Raw genomic sequence first — 26,929 nt, forward strand, 5'->3', positions numbered from 1 at the left:
TTCTGTGGTAAATACTGTGCTTATTATTTTCAAAGCATTTGAAAATTCATTAGAAATAAGTCCCTTTGAGGAACCTGTAGTCACAAATGTGATTATCTCAGCCTTGGCATTTTAGTCGTGGCCAAAGCTTCACTAAATGTTGTCTAAAAAGAGAGAATAATGGCCTTGAATTATTGTCATGGCATTGCTTCATATGCAGGCAGCATATGGCCTTCCTCCTCCAGTTGTTCTGAGGTGGAAGAAAACAACTACAAATGTAAAGTCTTCACAAGGGGCAACTGAAATAGTTGACTCTGTAGTATTTTGCACATGAAGTGAAACATAAATGGCTCTTTTTGCCATGTGCCTTTGTAGGGTACAGAAAGGACTCTTGGATGCTTGGAGATACAAACAGGTAAAAAGCAGTGTACTCCTTTCCATGCATACATAGCAGAGGAACACTCCTGCTTGTTTGATTCTCTGTGTTATGTGTGTCTGCAGAGGGGTTATCCCGAAACCACTTGGGCTGTGCTCTTTCTCTCTCCAGTTCACTGGACAAGTGTTTTATGTTTTCTTAAGCATAACTTTAAATGGACATTATTTTACCCCGTTTTGAAAAGGAACTGGTATTTTTACAGCTCAGGCTGATATATAACTAACCTTTTTCTTTCATGAACAAGGTCATTACATCATGATGCAGTAATCCTGTCTGTGGGATAAACCATCCTCTCTCTGTGTCTCTGTCTGCTGCTTTTATCTATGTTTGTGTGCACGGTGGGGAGGAAGCATGAGGGGAGAGAAAAAGTTTTGATTCTGGCCAGTTAAACTGTGTTTAGGGAGAATAATATGTGGGTTGTGAGATGCAAAGGGCTGTTGTCTCAAAGCTATTGCTTTGATACTTTATCCACAAAGAGAAACTCCACAGTCTCAAGTCAGAAGAGCCTGGGGATGAAATTACACCTTTGTCAGGCTATGACAGGTTAAACTTTATGGAGATGCAGGTAGCAAATTATCTACAGACTGAATTGCAAAGGAGGACTTTAAAATGGGCTTTAAAAACCTGCTGGGGAGATTAAGTGGATAAAAATATTTAGTTCTTGTGTCCTTCTTTTTGTCATGGTGCTGAAAGCAATCTGTGAAGGAAGGAGGGACAGTGTTGTTATCTTGGTCTCAGCCCAGAGGAACCTGAGGGATGGAGTAATGGCACTATGGGCAGAACAGGGAAGAACAGGAGCCAGCAGCAGGACCCAAGCATCTTGCTGCCTGTCTCATTCCCTGGCCATTAGACTAAGCTCCCTCCCTGCTTATTGCACTTTCTAATTTGTCTTGGATGTGTCTGTGTACTTTTCCCAATTCAGTTTATACCACAATATGTCATTTATGGCTAGCCTGGGGTGTGCCCAGTGAGGTATGGTTCATAACTATTTTTGATTCACTTACAAAAGGATTAGGTGACGTGGTTGCCTGGACAGCAGGGGCTGTACTTTGTGACCCAGTGGGTCTCTCCCAGTCCTGTGTAACCTGAGTTGATGCCATCTAAGCTGCAGCAAGATGCCAGTGATGTAATTTCAGACTGTCTGGCCTGAGCACCAGTGAAGGCAGGGAGGCTGCACATGTGTAAGACAGGCTAAAGCAGAAGATAGACAGGGTTTGATTCAAAATGAAACCAGGTAACTGAGGAAAGTAGTGCAGGTGTATTAGTAGTTGACTCCATCTTTCACCTGCTCTGAGAGGAAATAGCCCATGCTTATTTTACTGAACAGCTCTGAGACTGTTGCAGATTAAGACAAATAACTAAGTTGAGTCATCAAGTTGTAGTGTCTCAACAAACTACTTAAAAAGATGTCAGGTCCTCTCTGTGGGTGGATGCTAAAGTGGCAGAACTATTAGAGAAACATATCTCAAATCACATGAAGACTTCACTGCTAGCATCTTGCCAGGTTTATGGCAGTGATAGAGCACATGTCTTCCAGGCTGGAAGTGACAGACACCCGTAGCTGTCAGCAGGACAGAACCATGATGGACCCCTTGCAGGTCATGCAGGCGTGGGCACAGTGCTGCACTCGCATGCAATGTGCATCATCTTGCTTAGAGTGCAGGCAGAGAGCTCAGATCAGGCTGTGCCTATCCATGGAGACTTACTATGGCTGACCAGTTCCTGCTCCAGTCAAAAGGGACCAGTAATAACCACTATATCCTCAAGATAATATTTCCATGCTTTCTACTTGTCCTTAATTTATTAAATCCCCAAATGCAAGAGTCTCCTTATAGAGATTGTATGGCTGACAGTATTTGCATTCATGTTTCATCTGTACTGACAGATAAAGGTAGGCTCTGTGTAATTTGGTCCAATGTCAATGTTTTAATAGAGAAGTGAAGATTTCTAAATTAGATTAATTTATTATCTTCTTTTTTCATTTTCTTTTATTAGAAAAATTCTAGAAAATAAGTGTATACTAATTTATTTGGATTATTGTTTGCATCTGTTGTATTCAGTGCAGGGTCTCAGTGTAATGCAGATGAGAATGTCTGGACTCAAATTCCAAGGGAATGACCATGTTTGAGAAAAACCATGGACAAAGCAGCACTTCCCATTTGACTGACTTTTCAGCAGCCATTCGTTATTGTAGTTGGACATTTTTCCCTTCCAGGCTAAATTTCAGAGCAGCATATTTTTATTTCTTCATATAACGTGTGATTTGCTGAGTTACAGGTGACAGCAGCTTTCCCCCATCCTTAAGGGGTCATTCTGTATATGTGTGTGTTTAAAAGCTGCAGAATCATATCTTAAAGCAAAGTCCTCTAAACATGCTTAGCTGAGTGTAACACCTTTTCTTTTTCACTTAGTTTCAAAGCAAAATATTATAAAAACAACTCTCAGTGCTCTGATGTGGGATCCTAATTTTCTCATTGATGCTATTAATATTGCATGCCCAGTTGCTCCATGGTGGGTGTCAGTGCTCTGTAACAGCAGCTCTCTGTGAGAAAGGAGATGCTTCCTGGCATGGAGTAAAATTTAGGCCAGTTGTGGATGCTGGAACCACATCTTAGAGACTCCTCCTCTGGGCTCTCCCTTCCCTGTGCTTTGCCTGAGCAGAATTTCTGGTACCCAGAATCCCACAGCCTATGGAGCTGTGTTTCTGTGTTAATATCTGAGCCTCACACTCTGAGGAGAGAAGGCAGGGCCTGAATTACTGCCACACTGTGCTGGTGCTGGTGGCATTCCAGAAGGCTGGTTCCACTCAACTCAAGGGCTCGCCCATGCTCTTGTTAAGTTTGAGCAGTACATGAGATGTCTCCCCCTGCACCCATTCAGCACAAGTGGTGTTTTATGGATCTAGTAAAACAAGTGAAAATGCAATTGCAACTCTGGCCTGATACTTCAGAGGAAGCCAGGTTTTCTGTGGTTTTTTTCTGTCATGTTGGGAAAAACATTATCTTTCTGCCCTTTAGCTTTAATTTCTAAGCATATAACCAGGTTAGAATTGAGAAAGCAGGGGAAAATAAACTCTAAGCAGCATCCCAGCTAATTCTTAAATATAAAAGATGTGTGTCTTGCCCTGTGCTGAATTGTTTTGCAGTTAAACTTCTGGGATCGGAATGGATTTCCAAGCCTGTGTCAGAGCTCTCACAGAGAGGACCTGACAGAGATTACCGTCAGCAAAAAAATAGTCTGTCAGTACTGTTTTCTTAGTCTGTGTTAACTATCTTGGGACATCATGACACACCTTCTAGCCTAGAGGACAGTTTTTAAGAAAAATAATGATCATTGGCCAAATTCTGCCTTCAATTATGTGGTCTGACCTCAATTTTTCATTTAATTTGCAGATTGGGGTTTATAAAATAGCTGTGTTTAGTTACGCATAAATTCTTATGTTGATGTAACATCCTAGGTGACATTTGCAGTCAGAACATGGTCTCAGGATTTCTACTATTTTCCAGCACACATTCTTCCTTTCTGTAGCTACCTTCTAAGTCCTTTCCCTCTCACAAGATTTCCTTTCTTAAGAGTTCTTGGGACAAGCATTTTTCAGATCACCACAGGTATGGGCCAGTTACTCAGAAAGGGGCTTCAGTCCTGGAGGTGGTTCCTTATAGACAGAGGAAAGAATACATGGTTCTGTTCTCTATGCAGCCTTTGGAAGAATGGAAACTTGATTTCTGAGGGCAAACAAACCTTCTGCAAAGACTTGGGAAGTGATCCATATTCATCTCCATTTACACAGTCTTCAGTATCAGCTTTGTTAGACTGGGATCATGGATTGCACTTTATGGTATAACATCCCTGAATGTAAATTAGATCAAGACATTCTTAAAGTTTGCAGCAGCCAAAGTTATATTAGTACTGATGATAATTGCTGAAAGAGTATAATGATTACCCAGATAATCATGGCCGAGTTCCATCAGAAGCGCTGAACACTCACCTTCTGATAAAGGGTCCAGCTTTCAGCTGTTGTGAGACTTTGCTGAGCTGGGAATGTTAAAGCCCAGAAAACTGGCACAGATTCTGTCTTGGTGGCTTGTCAGATACTGGCCACATGGAAATGTTTTGTGGGATCAGGAGATAAATTAGAACAGCGTTTATGTATTTTTTGCCTCAGACTTCTATGCCACAGATGTCAGTGGAACTAGTCAGAGCGAAAGGGGCCCAGCAGCTTTCCTCTTCAGCTCACAAGTCATCAGAGATTTGTATTATCTGATGTGAATCATGTTTCAGACTAAAAGGAATGCAGTCCCAAATCCTTCAGCAGCTCCCAGTTTTTTCTTTGCAGATACCAGAACCACTGTTTAACCAACCATTGCTGTAGTGATTTTGGAGTCCAGGACCTGAATGGTCTGTGGAAGCACCAGGAGCTGTCTCAGTCATGTAGTGTCACAGAATCAGAGAATGGCTTGGGTTGGAAGGGACCTTAGTGATCATCTGGTTTCAACCCCTTGCCATGGGCGAGGACACCTTTCAGGAGAGCAGCTTGCTCAGAATCCCAACCACGCAGGTCTTGAATACTTCCAGGATTGGGACATCCACTTTTCTGGGCAACTTGTTAAAAATATGGAATACTTCATGAATTTAGGTGGGTTCTTGGTAGTGAAGATGTTAATCTTGGCCAAGTCCTGAAGGTAATGTGCCAGGTATATGTCCTTAGTAAGTGTAAGTGACTTCTGCTTTGAAGATGAGTTGAAGTATTTGCTTCCCACATGGATGATGAGGCACATACAACCAGAGACAGATTCCCATGGGAGCTGAGCACTGCCTTCCATGTGTACCTGAAATGGGCAGTAATTTCTCTGGTGCATTACTGAATCCCATCATATCCTTTAGAAATTTATGGATAAGTTATTTAGCACAGGAATTTTGTCCCAGGGAGGTCCAGATATGGATTCATATGGAGGCCTTGCATGAAGAGCAAATGAGCTGTGCAGTGAGGTCTGGAAGTGTTTTCTGATCAGGCTGGTATGTCTTTCTGAAGGAAGAGTGAGAAGAGCTTTGTTTATACAAAGAGAACATGTAGGCTCTCTGTTTTGTTGGTAGATGCTATTTCTTGACTCCTTCGTAAAATCCTTGATGGAAGAAAGAACTTTTTATGGTGGAAAGTGCTCATGCCAAGTTAGACAAGAGGTGGTGCCTTGAAATAGAATTAAGTATTTCTTATTTTACCAAAGCTTTTGGGAAAGGTGCATTCTCAGAAACTGTAGACAACTGCACACCTAGAAGTAAAGGTGTTGCATACTGAACATCTTGCTGAGTCCTTTTAATGTCATGTTGTCCTACATCCACAGAGTTTGGTTAAAAGGAGATTAGTGAGAAAGATGAACGATAAACACTGATTTTTTTATTTGTGCACATACATACACATAAATTGAATTTTTGACAGATGTTACCAGCAAACCATCAAAGCAACGGGTCAACAGGTAAAGAGTAGAGGTGTGTAATTCCTGGAGCATCAGAACAGCTGCAGTGTTCTCTGCTGGGGCAGATGTTGATGCTGCAGCTGGACAGGAGTGCATCTCTCCTCCAGCTACTCCAAGGAAGTCAGTGTGGGCTGGCTGCTCAGTAGGGCACTTGTTGCTGGAGGTGTCTGTGTCTTGTGCTGATGTGCCAGCTGGAAAGGCAAACTCTGGAGCACCTTTCAGAACTGCAAGCACAGCTTTGGCAGCAGGGTAGATGTTTCTTTGGGCTTCTTACAAAAAATTGAAAGTGATCTGTGCTGTCAGTATGGGAGGATGAATAATTCGTTATAAAATCATAGAATGGTTTGGGTTAGAAGGGACCTTAAAGACCATCTAGTTCCAACCCCCCTGCTATGGGGCGCCTTCCCATGGACCGGGTTGCTCAGGGCCCCATTTAGCCTGATCTTGAACAGTCCCAGGGATGAGCCAGCCACAACTTCTCTGGGCAGCCTGTGCCAGGGCTTCACTGCCCTCACAGTAAAAAATGTCTTCCTAACATGTAAACCCACTTTCTATCAGTTTGAGGCCATTCTTTCTCCTCCTATGACTACATGTCCTTATAAAACATCTCTCTCCAGCTCTCTTGTAGCCCATTTAGGTGCTGGAAGGAAGTTCTGGGCTTGTCAGAAAAATGGGAGCAGCCTAACTGTTTCACTTATAAGTCTCCTGCTGTGAGTGGTGTAGACAGCCAGTGTAAACATGCTTGTGCAAATTCCAGCCTTTGCCTTGATCCATTTTGTGCTATTGGATTGTCAAATGAAGTAGTACTGGCTGCTGAAAGAGTTAGGATAGAGTTTAGATGTGTTTGCATTGCAGTTTAGATTATAGTAAGTAATTTTCTAGGGAGTGTCTGGCCCGTGTGTTCCATGTTGTCAGCTGAGTGAAAGAGCTGAAGGAAAGGCTGATGAGTTCCAGCAGATCAAAATCCTGGTGGTCCTCTTCTCCCCTCTGGTGGGAGTTGTCATCCTTAGAGCCAAGTTGCAAGAAAGTCTGCCTCAGCATTTGTTGCTGTGGAGTAGGGAAGTTATCCCAAATCCCTTTGGGTGGTGCCTTAAGTCAGCAGATGCTACACAGAAAGAGTTTAGTACAGAGACAATCTTCCTATCTCTGGGTGTCTGTGGATGAGCAGGAGCTTTTGGCAGAACAGCTGCTTCAAAGAGTCTCATGGGACACAGCGATGTCACACGGCTGCTTTTGTGTGTTAAGAGTGTGTGGCCCTATGCCCATCTCCAGAGCTCTTTTAAAAGCTAGGCCAAGATAATCATTCATTTATTGTAACTCACGTGCTTGGAGAAACTGATTTGTGTTGAGTTCAGCATCACAGGTTGCTACAAAGAATAGATCCAAGTTGCCTGTGGTATGTATGTCAGATAGCGATGATAATAATGGGAAATAGCAGCAGTTCCTCACCTTCTACCTTTCCTAAGTACTCACCAGTCATTAATGAATTAATAATCTGCATAGAATCCCTAGGAGGTGGCCAGCAGATTGGTTTTGTGTTGGAGGGAGTTGAGTGGAGATCTGACATCCTTGGACTCTTGACAACTCGTCTTGTGATACACGTCTGTGTATACACAGCATCACTTACAGCTAAGTGGAATCTGAGCTCTCCCTGTTGTGGGACCATGTAGGAAATAGCTTTGTCTTTGGTATCTCCCTGGAACCAGGATCTTTTAAAGCTTTTGAGAAAAGAAGAAATACTATTAAGATTTCACGGAGGGCTGGAAAAATTGTTCTGGGGAGTTTGGATCTCCTGCCCTGCACGTACAGTGGTGGTGCCTGCACTGATCTCAGGTTTCCCAGCCCCAATTCTTGTGCTTTCTTCAGGTGCTCTCTAAGAGAACAAAAATGCTCTTCCTTCTCTGCTTTCTCCAGAGATACATCATTCTGATGAAGCCTTCCCAAACAGTGGCATATTTCCATGAAAAGATTCTCTTTCAAGCCACTGACATAACTTGCTGAAAAATTAATGACCAGTTCATGTCAGAGACCTTGCCTTTCCCATGAGCATGGCCTGTGCCTATCACATACCTTCAGAGAGGCAGAATCTGAAGCACAGGATCAGTCCTGGGTGACCAGGGATTTGTTAGAGCATAATTGTAGCCACTGAGAAACGAGGGAATGGAGGCACATTGTAATTATGCAATTGGCCAGAGTCCCCATGGTAAGTCAGTTACAGAGCAGAAGAGAACATCTGATTCTTGGTATTTCCTCTTGTGCTCCCGCACAGGGAGGCAGGATGGGAAAAGTCCTGATTTTTGGATTTGAGTTGGGTACTGAAGGCTCTTTGAAAGGCCTTAGCTCCCATTAAGAAATTATGAGGATGTCAATGGGAGCAGTAATTTTTTGAAAGAAATCAAGAGATGTAGCTGAAGACTGGGGGACTGGGTGTCAGGGGCTGCAGACATGCAGAGGGGATGTGATCAATGTACATAGCAGAAGAGTGTTCAGTAAGGAATGTGACCAGGTGCACTTGCTCCTAGACCTGTAGGCAAGTATTTAAATGTCAGAATATGCAGGTGAACATGTGCAGCAATACACTGGGGCAAAAGATGAGTTTGCTGTCACTGGTTTCAACTGACAGTGATTGCTATTCCCTGGAGTACAGGGGGTGCTCTGTACAATTTAATTCAGAATATAAATTGGATGTTTTAGGTGCTGTGTGTACAGGGGGCATAAGCAGGGCACGTCAGTTGGATTTATAAGCTGGGGACCTTACAACTGCTGGTGGTAAATGCTGGGTTGCAAGAGGAGGAGTTTGGGCTCTGGAGGTGTATATCAGGGAGAGGTGATGACTTGTTTGTTAATTTGTATCATTTTTGCATCCATAGATTTATTAGGGCAATTTGTAATGGTAATTTGATCTTTGTGCATTGATTTCCTGATTTGTAAGCTCTTTGCAGAGTGGTGCCTGTGCTCTGGCTGGCTCAGGTCAGCTTCATTCAGCTTCTGATGCTGAGGGTGAGCTCTGTGTAGCACAGGCGGTGTGTACAGTCTGCAGGGTCTGCCCATAGTACCTTTTCTCATTTAGGCTAAAAGGCTGAGACTTCCAGCAGTGGAAAGCCTGGGATTCTAGCCCTTGCTCTACAGACAAGTGTGTGATTTGTCTAATAAGACTTAGCTGATTACTCCAGAAGTCCTTTGAGATTAGTGGAATTACTTAATTGTAGCTGGTGAAGGGCTTCATAAACCTGAAATAAATCACTCTTCAGATGCCCAAAATGTTAGTGTTCTGTAAGAATATTTTCTAGACAATGGAATTAAAATATTTTGAAACACGGAAAGTAATATCAGCACAAGATCTGTAAAATGTTGAATTTATGTAGGAGCTGTTGCAGGCTGAACAGGATCTGAAGATAGTGAAATAGTCATAAACCATGATGTGATGGCCCACATTTTCTAGCAGAGGCTCGTTCTGTGTGCACCATCCTGCATCAGCCCAGATTAGACTTGCATGTCCCAGGATGAGATGGAGAAGTGTACCCACTGGTACAGCAGGACTGCCATGTGCCTGGCATGCCCAGAAAATGATACAGGGCTGCCTTTTCTGAGCCACGGGCTTTGCCTTCACACTTTCTGTCCTCCCAGGGTTTGTGCATTTATGAGCTGGCAGCTTGGCTTTGGCTCCTGTGGCAGGCAGCCTGTTTTTTGGCGTGCAGAGCCTGAGAGATGCCCTTGACTTCGGTGGGAGCAGAGGGAATGCAGCCCTTCTCATGGCTGGGCCAAGTGTGTCTGAGTCACAGAAAGGGCAAGCAGCCAGGGCTTTTCCTCACAAAGGCAAGGAAGCTGAATTCATTTAGTTCTTAAAGGAGTGTTTAGCTCGCAGATTGGAAGAGTCTGTAGAAATCTGATACAACATTACTGGAGTCTATTCAGATACTTTGGTGGAAATTGAATAAGACTTGAAATGTCCTAAAGTCTTTGCACTTTTAGCTGTAATGACAGGGCTGATAAGCAGAATTGAATTAAAGATAATAAAGGAGAGAGCTGTCTTCCCTGTACTGTTACCTGGTTTCTCTTGAATCTCTAGAAATGTCTACATCTAGATTACTTCAGGTTTTGTTTTGTTTCCCTGTGGTATCATACTCTCTTTAGTAAATAATTTGTGGTTCTTTGTGACAATTTTTCTTTACTCTGAAGGAAGGAGATCCAGTTCCTTATCCCTTTTGGCTTTGAAGTGTGTAGTTGCAAACAGCTTCTACCATATCTCTTAATATTTCCTCCTGTTTACAGTTGTGCCTGTACCATGGGAAAAGTTTACTCAATGCAAAGTAAATATTTTCTCTCTTCTAGTACATTAATATTATTTTGGTTTATTTTGTTTCTGATGACAAATAAAAACTGTTTGAGCTGCAAGAAGCTATTAATTTTGCAAAAAAACTTTTCATCTCTTAAAATTAAGTGGATACTTTCATTCAGGTATAAAGACTAAACAAATAGGATGGGTGGTCATTGCCTTCTTCTAGAGTCCGCTCTTAAGTTTCCCTCTGAAATGTATCACAAGTGATAAATAAAACTCAGAACATTTACAGTAGTAGATCCTTGGCAGGTTTTCCACTGTGGCTTTCTCCTGTCCTACGTCTGTATATCTCTGTGGTGGGGCGGATCTCTAATCTGTCAAGCAGTCCTAGCAAAGACTGCGGAGTAAGAGTAACTACTTCTTGCTGTAACTTGTTTCACTGGGGACAGGGACACTCTAATGGTGCATATTGTTGACAGAAGTTCTGAGGATGGTGCTGGCTGGTATATCGTGACATGTACAAGATGGTATTGCATTACTGACTGTGACACTCTGAAATCACTTGGAGTCTCCCATTATAATTAGGTGATGATTTGGTGTGTGAATGCACTCTCCTCCACTGGGACATGCACATGTCATTCTGTAAAGTTGCCCTTCCTGCATGTCTTTGCTGCCATTAGTGACCACCAGGAAGTGCTGAAGGCTGATGCTCTTTGAAGAACAGGGCAATTATCCCTTGGAATTACTTCATGGGGTTGTTTTCATGGTCCTTTCTCGTGGCTTGTGACCCAGACAGGGCTGGTGACTAGGTAAGGTGTGCATGAACATGTCACATTCCAGGGAGTGTAGCTCCTGGCTCCTTTTCTGTCTGAGGAAATGCTCTTTGTGAGCTGTAAGGCATCACCTGGTAAATGGAATGGGACGCTGGCTTTCCATACTTGCTCTTCTTAGGTTTGCTGCTGAGGCATCTGGGTGTTGCTGTGAGCTGCTGTGTAGGACTTTGGTACCTCAGGGCTGGGCAGGGAAAAGCAGGTATCTGCCCAAGGCTGTAAATTAGGGAGGAGCTGACACAATCAAGCCAGCAGCAGAGCAGCTTCTTGTATACCAGCCTCTTTGAGTGGCTGAGGGGACAATGGCTGATGTAGGTCCCCAGCCCAGGGAGAGGCCGTGGGGTTGTGCTGTGTCCCCAGCTCCTGGCTGTGGCTGCCTCCAGCCTTGCCCTGCTTAGGAGAGGCAGAGGGATGATGAGCAGCCCTTGGCTGGGGTGAGACCCATGTCTGGCAGGGTCCCTGCAGTGACCTTGACCCCACCCACTGCTGCAGAGAAACCCATGGGATGGAGGTGCTTGCCTCTGAGCACTGCAGTGTGTGCTGATGGCCTCAGATGTTCCCAGACTTCAGAGTCTGCAGAGCTGCTGCAGCTCAAGATGTTCATCACATCTTTGGCTCCAAGAATTTCTTTAAAGGCCTCAGAGGTAAATGCAGGCCAGGAAATTAACCTCACTGAGAATAAGTTCACTCAGTGATGATTCTTAGATAATGGTTGGTTTTTGTGGCCTGTAATTTAGTGTGGCTTTTAATTGTTTAGTGTATTCTGTGGTCTTTCTTTTCTGTTACTTTTTTTTTAATCAAAACCTCTTTTTTTAAGGCCTTTCAGGGACATAAGTTTCTACAAAAGTGATAATACTTCTTTATCAAATGTGTTTATCATTTCATGTTTGCATAGTCCTGCTACCAAGCAGTGGATGGTTCTGTCTGTCAGCTTCTGTCAAGCTAAAGTGATAATACTTCTGATTTTGTGAGGGGCTTTTTTATCAACAGCTTGTATTTGCCCACTGATCTCAGAACTTTTTTTTATTCTACATTTTCAGCATTCAGTGGCATTTCTCCCATCTAAGATTGCCTCTTATCACTGCAGCTGGCTCTACAATCCAGCTGGAATCAGATTCATCTTTGATTTAATGGTAGAGCAGCAAACATAGCTGTAGAATAGCTGGCAGCTTCTTCTGCAGAGCCTGGCTATTGAGAGTCTGCTGAGGTTTTATTGCACAGATCTTCTTTCTACAGGATCATCCTCAGGCACTGCCTTCACTCTTGTTATTCACGTTCTGCATTGTGAAGGCATTCTGTTTTCTGTGTGTGTTTACCCCATTTTTTGAGCTGAGCCTTGCTCTTGTTGCATATCTCTCTGTACTCTGCTCTTTCCAGACCACAGGCAGCCTCTTCATGTGCTCTGTGTTCCTTTAGTCACATTCTTACAGTGCATATCTGGGGCTGTCACCCATTTCACTGGGGGACCTCTGCTATCCCTTCAGTCACACACAGATATGGTGATGCACAGCTTTGTAACCAGAGCATTTAATCTTTGCTTCATGATTTTACCTAAACAATAGTGCCTTTAGACAGGTTCATTTTGTCTGAGATCAGACATGATATCAGTTGTTCTGGGTTGGGGTTTTTTTTTTAGATACTGACCCTGGCAACAACATCTTGCTCATTTTTCATCATTTTCTGCCACTTAGTAAAATTATTTTACCTCCAGTTTTCTTGTCTTTTCCTCCTCAAGGACAGATAAGTGTAAAGGCTCTGTTCTCATGTCTGTTAGCCTTTTATTCCTAGCAATCTAGCATTTCCAGAGGTTTGGTATCCCCCCAGTACTTCCTGTTTTCTTCCTGTTAGTTTTTTTGAAACTAACCTGGTTCTTTATTAGATTCTTTAAAGTCTTATAGGTGTAGCAAAATAGAAGCAACCTCTTATCTACATTAACAGCAAGGGAAAGAGCCAAGTTCCTCACAGAACCATAAAGAACACACAAAGACAGCGAGCAACTTGTCCGAGGTTGTGAAGTCTATGGCAGGTGTCCCATGCTTGTACCCTCAGCACATGGCTCTGCCTATCAGTATGTTCTGCAAGGAAACCAAACCAGAGGCAGATCCCTGCTCCTCTCCCCTGGTGAGGACCAGCTCCAGGCAATGGTCTGTCATGAGGCAGAGCTGAGGGTGCTGTGAGCCTGGAGGCTGGCAGTGTGTCCTATCTTCCCATTGCTTCTACTGTTACTTCTGGAGTGGGGTCTGGACAGGAATATGCCTGTGCTGGTCACTGTGGATGTGGGCATCTTGTAGCCAGGCATCCATTTGAGGTGGCAGTTTTTGCTGAGGAGCAGCAGATTTGCTTCTGTTTGTGTGCTCATGGAAATGCTCTTTCCAGTTCCAAAAGTCAGCTGGAGTTTGTCCATACTGGGACACATTGGGACACAGGCCTGTTGAAGGTTCTAGCTGTGCTTCTGTATGAAGCAAGCCTGGAGACCTCTCATCCCGTGTGTGCTGGCCAAGCTGGAGGGTCACGAGCCATCTGTGTCACTGCAGCTGCATTGCTCCTTGCTGGCTCTGTCAGTGCCCTCACACAGGCTCAGCAGGCTGTGTGGCCCTCCTGGGATCTGTGCCTGGGACAGCAGTGCACCTCCAGACCCTTTGCCCTTGTTTGCATTGACTGAGGATAAAGACAGGCAGAAGAGCTGTTAAGGTTTTCTTGGGCAACTTCTCTCCTTGGGTGCTGCTTCTCTGATATCCTCCCCATTTCTCAGCCTGTTTTTCCTCTTCTACAAATGTAACAATGCAGCTATCATTTTGTGCCTCATAAAAGCCTCAATTAATGTATTTCAGCTTTCTTTAAAGCCTGAAGTTGTAAATGGTAAGTAGAGGTGTCAGACAGTAGTAGACTTCAGCCAGCAGCAGAGTAAATGCTGATGGACTGTTTTAAGAACAAGTTTCTTTGCAAAGCTTTTATGCCATAAGTCTGATGTGTGTGTGGCACAGGAACTCTATTTTAGGTCCTATTGTTGTTCTCTTTCCTCTTCTCTTGCTTTATGCATTTTGATGGTTTCTTATTTTTGATGCTGCCTTTGACCTGCTACAAGATGGCATTAGTGTCAGCTGCTGCTCTGGGAGTTGGTACTTTTGTACAGATTTGCAGTATGATCTAAGGCTGCTTTAGAAGCATTTACTGGGCAGTGGAGGCAGTTCCCTTTTATAGGAACTGTTGCAGATGGCTCTACACATTTTGGACAGAGATCTTGAGATGAGAGTACCCTGATGTGTTGGGAATGGAAATGTCTTGGCTCTTGTCTGCTTATTTAAAAAAATTTGTGTCCTTTTACACCAGTGACTTGGAAAAGTGCTTCCACATTCTGTAGGCAAGACATCTGTGGTTGTACAGAGGAGGTCAGTTGTTTGACCTAGCAAAAATTTGCAGGAAACCGGAATGAATTCCAGAAGTGTGAATACCCACCAGTTGCTCTAACTAGGATTTGTAGCATGTGTGATTTCCAAAACCAGAATAGTCCCTGCTGGCTCAAGTATTCTCCCATCCAGGGACTGAGGCTGAGGTGTCCTGGATGCCACCACCTTTGGGAACTTTTTGTCCCATTCCAAGTCCTTACCTTGTTGGTTGCAGACTCTCTGCAGGAGGCTAAGTGCAGAGGAATTGTGACTAGATCCCCAAACATCTTTATTTTTTTATTTAGGTCATAAGAGGACAGTGAACTGTTTTCCTGTTGTAATGTGAAGTCAGGCAGGAAGGAATCTCCACTGCTTCACTACTCTGAAGCAGAAGATGATTTTTTGAGCAATGAAGCGTTAAATGCTGATTCCCTGTTTAAGCAGTTTAAAAATACCATACCATTGTGGTAGCTGAGAAAACAACAGATTTTGTGTGTGGATCTTGTTTTGCTTCCTGCATATAGGTGTAATTTCTTCCCTGACCTATTTAAGAATAGCATTTTTATATTTGTTCTCCTAATCTTCCTATCCTGCTGCTCTGAAGCAAGGTCTTGCTGGCAACTAGAAATGAGTAAGTGCATGCAGCAACTGCTCCATTTCCCCCCTCTGCCTGCTCCAGATCCATAATACCCCCAAGGTAGATAGGCCATTATGCACAATAAGATCACTAACGTAGCAGGTGAATATTAGATATATGAAGTTAGTCAGCTGTAAATAAAAGGCCTGGCAAAGAATAAAAGGCAAAACATTGTCCCCGAGGAAGTAAATTGGGATACGATGCCTTCCTGCCCTAGTGCCCTAAAGAGTTGATGCAAGATCTGGACTATATTCACCTCCCACATGAAAGGCATGTTGCAGCCTGGGCTTTGCCTTTTCCTTCCTTGGAGGCAGAAGCTGTGTCCTTCCAAACATACCATAATGCCTTGAGAAGATTGGTACAGCAAATCTTCTTGTGTAGTGTTGGTCTCAATCTCTGTCTCTGCTTGTGGGATTTGGAGGTTTCAGGTCGATCCTGTGCTTTCCGTATTAGTGGTCATTATCCAGCCCCAGTAGCTATATCCAGAGGAATCCCTGTTCCTTATTTTTGCTTCTTGCAGTGTGATTTTTCTCCCACCTCTGCCTAGCAGCCTTGAGTTCAGTCTTTCACATCAGATTCATCCTCGGGGTTTAGTGTTGTTTACTACAGCAAGTTTCTCAGCTAATGATTGCAAAGGCAAAATGAGCTAAAAGGCGAGTAGAAGGTGCTAGGAATGGAAACTGTAAGTTTCACTTATTGCATTATATTGCTGCTTCCTTGTCTCTTCCAGAGTTCTGTGGTAATTGTTGGCTTGGCCTGCATGTGTCTGCTGAGCCAAGGGCCAGGGGTTTATCAGCATGTATTTGTAGTCAGGACAGGCTACCTTCTCTCTTGTTGCCTTCCTGGAGAGCTGCACACCTCTTGAGGTAAAACCAGCTCCTGCCCTGCCTGTGGGGACCACTGCAGGGAAAAGGGCCGTGGCTCTTTCTCTGGTGAGCACTGTAAGTGTGGGCTGGAGTGGTGCTAGGCTGGGGGTTCAGTAGGTTGTGTTTATCATGGCACACCTTCTGGAGGTGTGTCAAGCAGAGAATAAACTGTGGAAAAGCAGAGAAAGCAACAACACCTGCAGAGAAACCAGGGAAACTGGTCCTTTATTATTTTTTACCCTTCCTTCTTCTTCCAAACTTTGGATTTTTTTTAATGTAAACAAAATGAAGAACGTAATAGGCAAGATGACAAGTGGCTTATTAAAAACAGCCTTAGTGCACCAGCTGGAGTTCAGTAGGAGTTTAGGCTGCCCAAAAATATGAACTAAAGGACTTGTTTATATATCTATTTTTTATTATGGAAGTCCAAGCAAGAAGAGGCTTCCTTTGATACCATTTACAAGATAAGAGAGAGACTAGTGATAGGAGCAAGCTTACATCTGCCAAGCCCTCTGATTGCTTTGCCCTGATTGCTGTTTTTTAGCCTGGGTATAGCTGTGGATCAAAACTCTGCTTGAGAGTGGCCAAATTCAAGCTCCTGTGCTGGTGGTTTGTAGTGCTGTGAGCTTTTCCTGTGCTGCAGCAGGACCGGCTGTGTGAATAAAACATGAGGTGTCTGTCTTGGGATGCTCCGGGTCCATTTTAAGATGATTCTGTGAGGTTGGTGGGTGAATGTCACTCTGCTGAGAGCATAAACAGAGCCCAGTGTATGGTCTTGTGCATGGAACTTGGAGACAAACCAGCAGGGAGGCACAGGAAGTGGGGAAGAGCAGGTAGCAGGCAGGAGAACGTGGTGGAGAGACTCGTGAGCTGTCAAAGGCCAGCAGAAGAACCAGCAGTTCAACCTGCACATCCTGAAGCTGTGTTGACAGAAGAAAGCAGAGTATTCCTGACAGCATAAAGTGATGACATGGCCTTTATGTGGTTCCAGGTACATCAGTGTAACGGAGCTTTGTGTCTTCTGCAGAAAGGGACACCCAGGATGTGTAAAAGAAAATGTTTGCAATCTCACAGCATGATTTTCCCTGGGCGTTTTTCACATATAGGGGGAGCATGTGGGGTAGCCTGCTACCTTGCTAGGCTAATGTAGATTCACCTTAAACATGCCTTTACCAGAGAAGATGAGAGAAGGGATGAAATTTTTGTGCTGAGTGGCAACAATTGGGATCTTTGAATGTAATGAGAGTCTGCTTCCCACCATATTAATATGAATATTGTTCTAACCCTGGCAGATTAATAATTCAAGGTGCTATTGCACTCTTAAGTGTTTTCAGGAGCAAGTGCAAATTTGGGTTTCCTGGGCCACTCTTGGGCTTTGACTGATCAGCTAAGTGAGCCACAAGTGTTCAGCTTGAACCTGCCAAAGATCCAGCAATTTGTTACTGAGCCTTCCTGTGGTGAGGGATTGCTGCCCGTCAGGTGGGTTGGAATCAGACTGGTCCATTTTAATTGTCTGTGGCTTACAGTAAGGGCTGGCATCTCATACCTGATCTTGGACAGTGCTTCAAGGTTAGCTCCAAGTTGCTGATTCAAATTAGAACTCAAACCGTTTGTCTTGGTTGTTTTTAATCTGAATTCAGTTAATGAAATTTTTATTGAGGCACTTGTGATGTTGGTGTCTCTGTTAAGTGCTTTTATTTGTTTACGTTTGAGTCCTCCTGGAGAACAAAAGTGAACCTTAGGCCTAAGCTCTGAACTAGGAATAATATGGTCCATATGGAGAATTATTTCAGTCTATCTGCAATGGTTTAAATCCACATTTCATTTCACACAGTCTCTTTCATGTGTAGACAAGGGCAAAGGATGCATTCCTGTTGAATATGGGATATTTGAGAGGTACAGTTGATTTTAAGACATCTTTTCCAGCTTTGTGGAGCCCTTCAGCTGTGTAAATAAAAAGCAAAACAGGGAGTGTTGTTTTTTTTTTTTCCTCTTGCATATAAATGCCTTTTCTAGGTACTTTTTCATAGTTTCTTATCTATCCCAGAGAAATATTTCCTACTACATTAGGAAATTAAAAAAAAAAAAAATCTGTGGTGTCCTTCACTGTTTTTCCTTCAGCTGCTTCTGGAGTGCCCATTGCTCTGTCAGTCTTGGCATGTCTCCAGATTCAGTAACATAGAGCACAACTTTTTTGTTTCAAATAATGATTCAAAAACACATGACAAAAATACCCATGTAGCTGTCTGGGTTTGGGTATGAGTGGATGGAGGTGCTGGTGGCTCTTCCCAAGGCATTCAGGAGAGTGGAAGTTTTCCCCTTGCTCTCTCTGGATGGCAGGAGCATCCATGTGATCCAGCTGGTTTTTCTGCATATGACAAAGAATATGGACATACCCATATTCTTTGTCATAAGAAGTCACTTTTTGTATCAAAATAGTCACTAGTTTACAATGCTGCGAGGTGCTCACTTCATGTAACCTGTAGGAATGTCCTTCCTTTCCTTGCTGTGCTGTGATGATGTGTCATTACTGAATGCCTGGACAAGCTTTAATGGGGAAAGCTGTTTCCCTGCTGCTCACCCTCTGTACACACACTTCTTCCCCTCCCAGGTCATGTAACCATCCCAAAGCTCAGTTGGTTTAGTAAGTGGCCAGGTTTCCAGCAGGAGCACAATTTGAATGGATTGCTTTTGTTTTGATGTGATCAAAAAACACCCACAAAGAAAATATTTTGGGCTAGGGGTTTTCTCCAGCAGGGTGGAGAGGAGCTCTCTCCAGTTTTTTATTCATAGTGTCCTGCAGCCATGCTGAAGCCTCAGCACCCTTGTTCATGCTATCTCACATTAGGCACTGGTTAAGCACAGCTCTTAAATATACAGCTAACTTTAAATATTGCTGGCTTTACTATGCAACAGTAATTCTGTTTTGCTTTTTTGAGGCCATGGCCTCAACAGCCACAGCTTTGTACAGAAGGGGAAAATGAGAAAACCTGCGCAAGTCACAATACTAGTTGCACTTGGAAGAGTGAACCTGTGTGAGGAGCCTTTGTAGTGGGAGCAGGTCTGGGGTGCTGGGGGTCTGCAGAGCAGCAGCTTCACCATGTGGGGAGAGGTGCCTAAAGTGGGTGTGCTGAGGGCTGTTCAGACATGAAAGCCAGATGTATTTTGTAAAGTGTTGCCTGTGGATGCATTAGTAGTATGCAGAGAAAGAGTTGAAGAGTTGTGGAGAGAAACATAAGTAGATGATGTGTTTGAACAGGGGAGATGGATGCTTGAAGGTCATGAACTGAGAATGCTGTTGAATGCTAATTAAGCAAGAGGGAAAGTATATTTTCAGGTTATTTCCATCAGTTGTGACAAGCTCCACTGTTTCATTCCCAGCTCTAAACAATTAAGCTGGGTATTCAAGGTCCAGACAAAGAACAAAATAATTTAAATTCAAAGAAATGTTTAGTTAAAACCATTAAATTCACATCTACTGCATGAATATATTTTCTGTATTCATTGACATTCTGTATTCATTATTGCTACAAGTACACTGTCAAGAGGGAATTTTAAACCAATATTAATAAGTCACTATGTAAAACACTTAATGCTACAATTCCTAACAGAAGTTTGTTTATCCCATCTCAGAATGGATGTTTCCATTTCAAGTACTTTGGGACCAAGGTAGTTTTACTGGGATACAACCTGAATTCAAAATATGCCCTCCACACAGAGAGCTTCTTATGAACAGCTAGTTCAGAGGCCAAAAGTTGCTTGTAGCAAGTACAGAGGATAACTTCGGAATAAATGAATATATTGGAGGAAATCATAAGCTGCTTACAGGGTGTTTGCAAACAGGAACAGAGAGTATATTCATCAAAGAAATTACTCAGTTTGAATAATTTGTTCAGCTCAGAGCATGTTTACCTGGCTGTGAGGGAAATGGGGAAGTTTAATTGGCAAATGTTTGTATTGTGCTTTGAAACAGTTGTATGAAAGGGAAGCGTTCTTGTTGTTTCTAGGGTTATAATTCCTTCTGTAGTTTGTGTGAATGCTGCCTTTTCTTCAGGGCTGTGTAAAGAAGGGATGCAGTGGCTGTTTTGCACCATGTGCATGTGGAGGAGGTGATAGAAAGGATGTCTTCACTCCAGAGGGCACCATGGCTGTGTCTGCCCTGCCTGCAGAGCCAGCCCCTGCACAGTCTGCAGGCACCCGAGGGTGGAAGCAGCTGAGCACAGACTGCCCTGGGGGTGTTACGGACCCCGAGTACCCAAACAGGGTTGTCTCTGCTTCAGCTGATGCTGAATATGGCCATTTTTTATCAAAAAAAACTCAATATTGCATTTTAACTTATCCAAGTTTTACAGAGAAGACAGCAAACATCTTCCACCAAAGCAGTGAAATTATGACCGTATCTGTTCTGTCCAACTCACTGTCGGCTCTTCAAAGGAGCTGTAAGAAAACTGCAAGTAAACTTGCAGATGTAGGAGAGCAGATACAGGTCTGAATTGGGCTGGGAAGTACTCTGTAAATATCTGAACAATATCTCAGTACTCAATATCTAGAGAGAATCCTTCTCAGTTACATCACCATTGATTTTTGGAAATGAATAAGTGTCACTGGGAGCAAAGTTTGGCCCATACAACTAAGTAATAAATATATTTTTGCAGGAAGTGTATTTATAAACAAAGAGTGAGCCTTGGATCTTCAAGTTACATTTGCAAAGCTACTGCCTGAAAATTGGCATGGTTCCTTCCAGTCAAGTGATCTTGGAGACAGTTTTGCTGCATCACAAACTGCAGTAGTATCTCTGAGGCTTTGGAAATGAAACACCAGTTGTCTCTGCAAACAGGATACTATTTGAGAGTTTTAATTGGAACCAGTTGTGTTTGAAGATTCAGGGCTAACCCAAGAAAGCTATTCAAGATCTACCCACAGTGTTCCCCAGATACACAGGGGTGAAGAGCTTACTGAGATCAAGGCCCAGCATGAGATTCTGCTCTGAACTTGAACTGAATTGAACAGATCTTTTTGTGTATATTATGTTTTGAAGACATTTGAGTGCTTCAGATATGTTCCTTCCTCTCCTCCCTGTCATGTCAAGGACTAGATGCAGAAATATTACAAGACAAAAGGGGAATTGAGTCACAGAGAAGCTGAATGCCATGTATTTAAAGTCAGTGTTTGTCTTCTCACTTAACAAAAATGGTGATTGGAAGAGATAAGGAAGGAAATGGATGTTGGGTCATCTTCTATAACCCTATAATGTTTCTGTAGAAGGAATGGACTTGGCTGAGAATTTAATTTTAGCTTTTGCCATTTGGCTGGGAAGCTCTAGCTAACACACTCAAATACACTCTTGCATTTTAGTACTGTCTGTCTCTTTAAATGCTTCCTTAAAGCCCATGGGCAGTGACAAGATTTTTCTCTGGAACTGGGTAGTTGTTGGTCACCTGTCTTCTATATTGCACAAGTGTGATTATCTTACAAATTTCTTTTTAAAGAGTTACCAGCACTGCCTTGGTTGCACTAATGGAGTCCTTGAGGACTGAGATGAGGAAAATCCTGTTGGTTGTGCACTCCTTTCTCTTGGTGAGCACCAGCTGGCCTCTCTACAAGCTGTGCCTGCTGACAGCTTGGGTGGGTCTCATGGCCCTGGTGGGTATGGTCAAGTGCTCTGGTAGCTGTGTTTTTTCAGCCTACAAACCAACCAAAACAAACCAGCACAAACCTACCAAAAAAATTCTACACCTCAAAACTCCCACGCAAGGAAGAAAATTGAAATAGAAAAAAAAAAGAGAGAAGTTAAGAAAGAGAAAGAGAAATAAAACCAGAATTTGATTGACTGAATATATGGATATGCCATAGTAATTTCCAATAGACGGAAAGTGTGTTTGATGGAGTTAGTCAGAAGTAGATTAGCAGGACCAGGGAATTGTTATGACAGGAAAACCTGGCCCCAGAATGGAGTATAACTTGAACTGACATTTCTCTGCAATGTAAACCTGAGAGTTTTCCCAGCTGAATATATCTTATTGCCCTGCATTAATTATAAGTTTTCTCCAAGTTTGGGATGGAGTAAATCAGTACAAAACTCTTAAAATATGACAGTCTTATGTGATAGTGAATGTTCTTTTGTCATGATGCAGTGGTACATGAAAAATCTGTAAATTAGAATGAATAGAAGAGCAGATAGATTCCTCTGATCATGAAAACCATAAATTTTAAGTCTCTTGGTGTGTATTGCTTTGTGATTTGCTTTAGTCTTGATTTAGACCAGTTTTAGAAAGTTAATATCAACCGTTAAACCTTCCAGGCTATCTTCCCCCACATTTTTTTTTTTCTGGTTTAGAAGTGAATAAAAGAGCTTTGTACAGTTCTTGAAACTGAGCCTGAAACAGCTCTGAACAAAATATAGTGTTCCTTTCAAAATCTTGGAAATAATTACATCATAGGCAAATTGGGCCAGGAACCGTTAATAGTATTCTTTGTGGGATGAAATCCCATGGGAGGACCTATTTCAGCAGACTGGCATTGTTTACAAATAGATGCAGTGACAGGTACAGTTGTCCCATTCTGAGGCACAACTGAAACTCTGGCCTATAATGGGCTCCTCAGCATAACTGCCTTGCTTTTGATAACAAGCTGAAAACATTGGTGCTCTGTAGTCATCTTCACACTGATCATCCTGGGAGGGAAGGCTGTATTTGGCACTGGAAAACTATTTGTAGGTGGCTTAAAGAGAAACTAAAAGCCTTGCTTGCCTAAGCTCCTGGTCTTTGAGAATTGCTGGAGGAACAGAGAGCTGTGTCCAGATGTCTCTGCTGGGCTTCATAAGCTAGGAAGTCTGCACAGAAACCTGGGCATCACAGACCTTCTCTTCACCAGGATAACAAACAGAGCATGCCTGGATCTCCCTGGTACTGTACAGTAGTTTTCATTACTGGCTCCTGCCCTCCCTGCTTCCTTATTAGAAAACCTTCTGCATTTCAGGATGGAAATCACAAAGATTAGTAATATTAACTGTTTGACCTCAATCTACAAAAGCATTTAGTTCTCTAGGTAAGTAGGCTAGTCTGTACTTGAAAATTACACTGGCACAAACTCTGGTGTGGGCACAATTACTGCTGTTTCTGGGTGATACAAAGCACTTTACTGCCTGTGTACATGCTTCTACAGGAGGGTGAGCTGTGTTCCTTCATCACCAGAGCATGTTTTTACCTGGACAGTGGGACTGTGGGAGCAGAGCCTTCTCTTGGGAGTCAGACACATGCTGGGGACCATGGTTTTTCTGAAGGATCACTTGTGCTTTCCCAGATGGTGGTGTCCAAATGACAGACACATCTTTCTCTCTGACAGCTGCCTCCAAGACATGACTCCATTAGTTACATGTGTGTGATCTTTTCCATGCTTTTAGGCCTGAAGGCAAAGCTCTAGAGAACACCACCTGGTCAGTGGCTGCCTGGGGTTCAGTGTTACCTGCAGTTTCAGGTGGAAGTGAGCAACCCCATGGTGTAGGGGAGGTCTGGCAATTGAACAGCCTATGATACACATCCTCTTAGGATGGTGAACACTACCAGGTCACTAATTTAACACAAACCAGTTGGAGGCAGCTGTGAAGGTGCTCATTCAAACTGCTCCCCTGATGGAGGTGAGCAGCTGGAGTTAGTAGCAGCTTCAGGTGTGTGTTTGTGAATTGGGATCTCCAGGATCACTGCTCCATGCTGTCTGTACTAGGGACAGGACTGGGACCCAGCTGTTGCTAGACTTTCAGCTGTGTGACCTTGGGATGGGTCTGTGGGATCCCATGGAGATCTACATATCCAGGGACAGATGCAAACTAGAGGTTTGATGGTATATTTCATTTGTTGTTATTTTCACTGGACTGGTGTTTTTAATCTCAAATCTGGCTTTTTGGGATTTAATTTAGATGAAATTAAAAAGGTAAGTCAACTAATTTGAAAATGTGATTATTTTATGTGTGGTAATTTTAAAATAGTAACAAAGGCTAAAATAACCATGTCATGAAAAATAGTCTAAAGTGAACATATCTAAATGTTTCAGTTGGTCATTTAGCTTTTACTTGTAAGGTAGCAGCAGTTAAGGCAATGTGGATTTTATTATTTCCTATTAATGTACCACTCATAAATCTGAAAAAATTGCAGTTATATCAAAATAAATTTAGTTGCTGAAAATGTTACTCTCCATTCTAATAAAAAAACAAAAGCAACCCAAGACCAGCCATGCAACCCCAAAACCTCTCAACTGTGGCAGCTTTACTTGACCAAAGGAAGAGCAGCTGCTGTTTGAAACTTCAGGACCTCTCTCTGTGTGACAGTCACCATGTTTGGTTCATACTTCTGAAAAAAACCCTACATCTTCCATAGCTGAAAAGCAAGTTGCTTCCCTTTAAATTTAAGAGAGTAGCTAATGAGGGCAATAGCTTGTGTTACCTGTGAATCAGCATGAGGAGAGATCCAGGACTCATTCACAGTGATGTGCATGTGCCTTCTTCTAAAAGGAGCCACATTGACAAGATGCCTATAGTATCATAAAGTTTAAAAAGTACAGCCCATATAATTTCTGATCTGTCTGAAATTATACTCTATTTTTGGGTCTTAAACCAGTTAATTTTATGAAGTGTTGCTTGCTACCCATATCCCCTCAATGAGGACCTTGTTTCTTACATAATAAGAAATAATTGACTACAATGCCAGGTAGTTTCAGTACATCATTTAACTTTTACTTTGGAAGTCTGTTTGAGAGGAAAATTTGGATTGTAAACAATTACAGGGAAATAATTATAAATAAAATCTGCAAAAATGTGTAACAGGGATACAGAAAAAACTGTATTTTAATGGTAATACCTTGCTTTATTTACAGTAAACAGCAGCAATCTTATTCAGATCAGACTTCTAACAGAGAGATTTTCTCATGCCACCAGAAAGCTTTTTGTGCCCTCTTTCCTGCCCAAGCCACCAGCCTTGGCATCCTCCCCTGACAGGCGTGTTTTGTGTTGTGCTTTGCAGGAGGCTGTGAGGGCTGCTGAAGATGTCCGATAGTCTGGATATTGAAGAGAAACCTCCAGCTCCACCGTTGAGAATGAACAGCAACAATCGCGATTCTTCAGCATTAAACCACAGCTCAAAACCGCTTCCCATGGCCCCCGAGGAGAAGAACAAGAAAGCCAGGCTGCGCTCCATCTTTCCAGGAGGAGGGGATAAAAGTAAAGTATCAGCAGTGCAGATGGGGGGCTCCTTCTCTGGGCTTTCTGGTGGTCATTGGTTTTCGTGTTTATTTTCTGCCACTTTTCTCTCTGTTTCGGTTGCAGGCCATGGTCCCAAATCCTTCTGTTCCAATTACTCTAGAAACACATTTCAAAAGAGGAGGAGGTGTTCAGTCAGTTACTTTCTTGTCTATGAAAAGACGCTAAAATGTGCACACATTGTGAAACTTGCCTTTTAAAAATAACTTTATGGTTATACTGGGGAATCCTTTCCTTTGGATTTTGCTTTGCATTAGCAGTAAATACAGAGATGAGGATGTGTCCTTGTGAAAATACATTCCCAGCAATATGCCTGACACTTTGGGATTTTTTTAAATGCACTTACATTCCAAGAACAGGAACAAAGCTCTTTTTTCTTGTTCCTTTTGCAGCGAAAGTGGATTCAGAATGGTTTGGTTTATAACCAGCTAGGTGTGGATGCAGCAAGAGAGTCTTAAACATGCAGCAAACAGCATTTCCTTTGCATTCTTTGAAATGCATTTGTGGAAAGGAGTGTGTTTTGAGTTAGCATATTTACAGGTTTAAGGGAAGGGATCTTCTTTATTTCTAGTGCCATGGGAACCGATGGGCTGCACTTGCAAGGCTGATGTCACTGCAAGGCCACTCTTGATTATCTTTGGAGGGTTGGGGTCACTGGAGGACATTCCTGATGATGGAAACAAAGCAAATGTCGATCTGGGGAAGTGCAGGCCAGATCGGGAAGGTCCTTGGGAAGGTGGTAGAGAAAATCCTCCTGGAAACCATTTCCATGCAAATGAAGGATAAGAACTTGGTCAGGAATAGTCAGCATGGATTTGTGGAGGGGAATTCATGCTGAACTATACTGACAGCCTTTTACCTTGAAGTGACAGGCTTGGTGGTGAAGGGAGGGCAGTAGTTATTACTTCTGCTTTAGTGAGGTGTTCAGCAGAGTTTCTCACAGTATCCTCACAGTCAGACTGGTGAGGTACAGTATAGGTAAGTGTACAGTGAGGTAGACTGAAAACAGGCTGAAATGCTGGACTCGGAGGTTGTGGTCAGCAGCATGAAATCCAGCTGGATCTCAGGTGTGATTCTGTCTTCAGTGTCCCTCCAAGGAGAGCTCAGAATTATGCAACTGTGTCATTCCCTTGGAGCTCCAGCTTACCTGTGCTGCCTGATTCATGAGGCTTCATGAGGTTGTGTGGAGCAGCTGGAGATGGTCTGGCATTCAAAACTCCTCCCAGGCAGTAGAAGGCACAGTGGCAATCCTGTTCCTTCCCTCAGCCACGAGCAATCTTGATGACTTTTCTGATGTGAGGGCTGTAACTGGATGGGCCCATTTCTTAAGCAGACCTGGCCAGTTCACTCTGCAGATTGTTCCCCCAAATGTCCCCTTCTGGGAACAAAATTAATTTTCAAATGATTCTTCATAAAGGACAAAATGAAGGTTTCTCCCAGCTTGATTAATTCCTGGAAAAACTTGGATCACTTCTTACCCTAAGTGCTAGCAGGATGGTATTATCCTGTTCTGAGGAAACATTTCCTGATGAGGAGATGCTGTGTAAAATGCATGCAGAGAAGGGGAGACCCAGAAACAACCCCTCCTGGAAATGATCAGTGACATTAAAAATGAAATTAACTACCAGTCAGAACAATCTTAGGGAACATGCAAGTGTCATGATTTTAAATGTGACCATGAGGAAAAGTCAGGTAAGATTTATAGCTTAATTTTGTGAGGTGAAATAATAAATGGAGGAAGTTTAACTTGACCGGCCAAGTCCCTTGAGGTAGTTTCACTGCAGGGTTGGTT

At 42.9% G+C, this 26,929-nt stretch overlaps 1 protein-coding gene across 11 annotated transcripts in view; it reads left to right on the forward strand.

Moving 5' to 3' along the window:
- The window catches only part of PAK3 (p21 (RAC1) activated kinase 3), a 126,014-nt gene that overhangs the window by 64,209 nt on the left and 34,876 nt on the right, over positions 1 to 26,929 (forward strand). For all 11 annotated transcript variants that reach the window (XM_021547849.4, XM_085570909.1, XM_085570906.1 and 8 more), the window contains one exon: positions 24,902 to 25,098. In XM_021547849.4, the coding sequence (XP_021403524.1) occupies positions 24,924 to 25,098 (175 nt within the window). In that variant the 5' untranslated portion in view covers positions 24,902 to 24,923. The remainder of the gene's footprint in view (positions 1 to 24,901; positions 25,099 to 26,929) is intronic.

This window comes from Lonchura striata, chromosome 4A (assembly GCF_050655825.1).
Source record: "Lonchura striata isolate lonStrDom1 chromosome 4A, ASM5065582v1, whole genome shotgun sequence".
Taxonomy (NCBI): domain Eukaryota; kingdom Metazoa; phylum Chordata; class Aves; order Passeriformes; family Estrildidae; genus Lonchura; species Lonchura striata.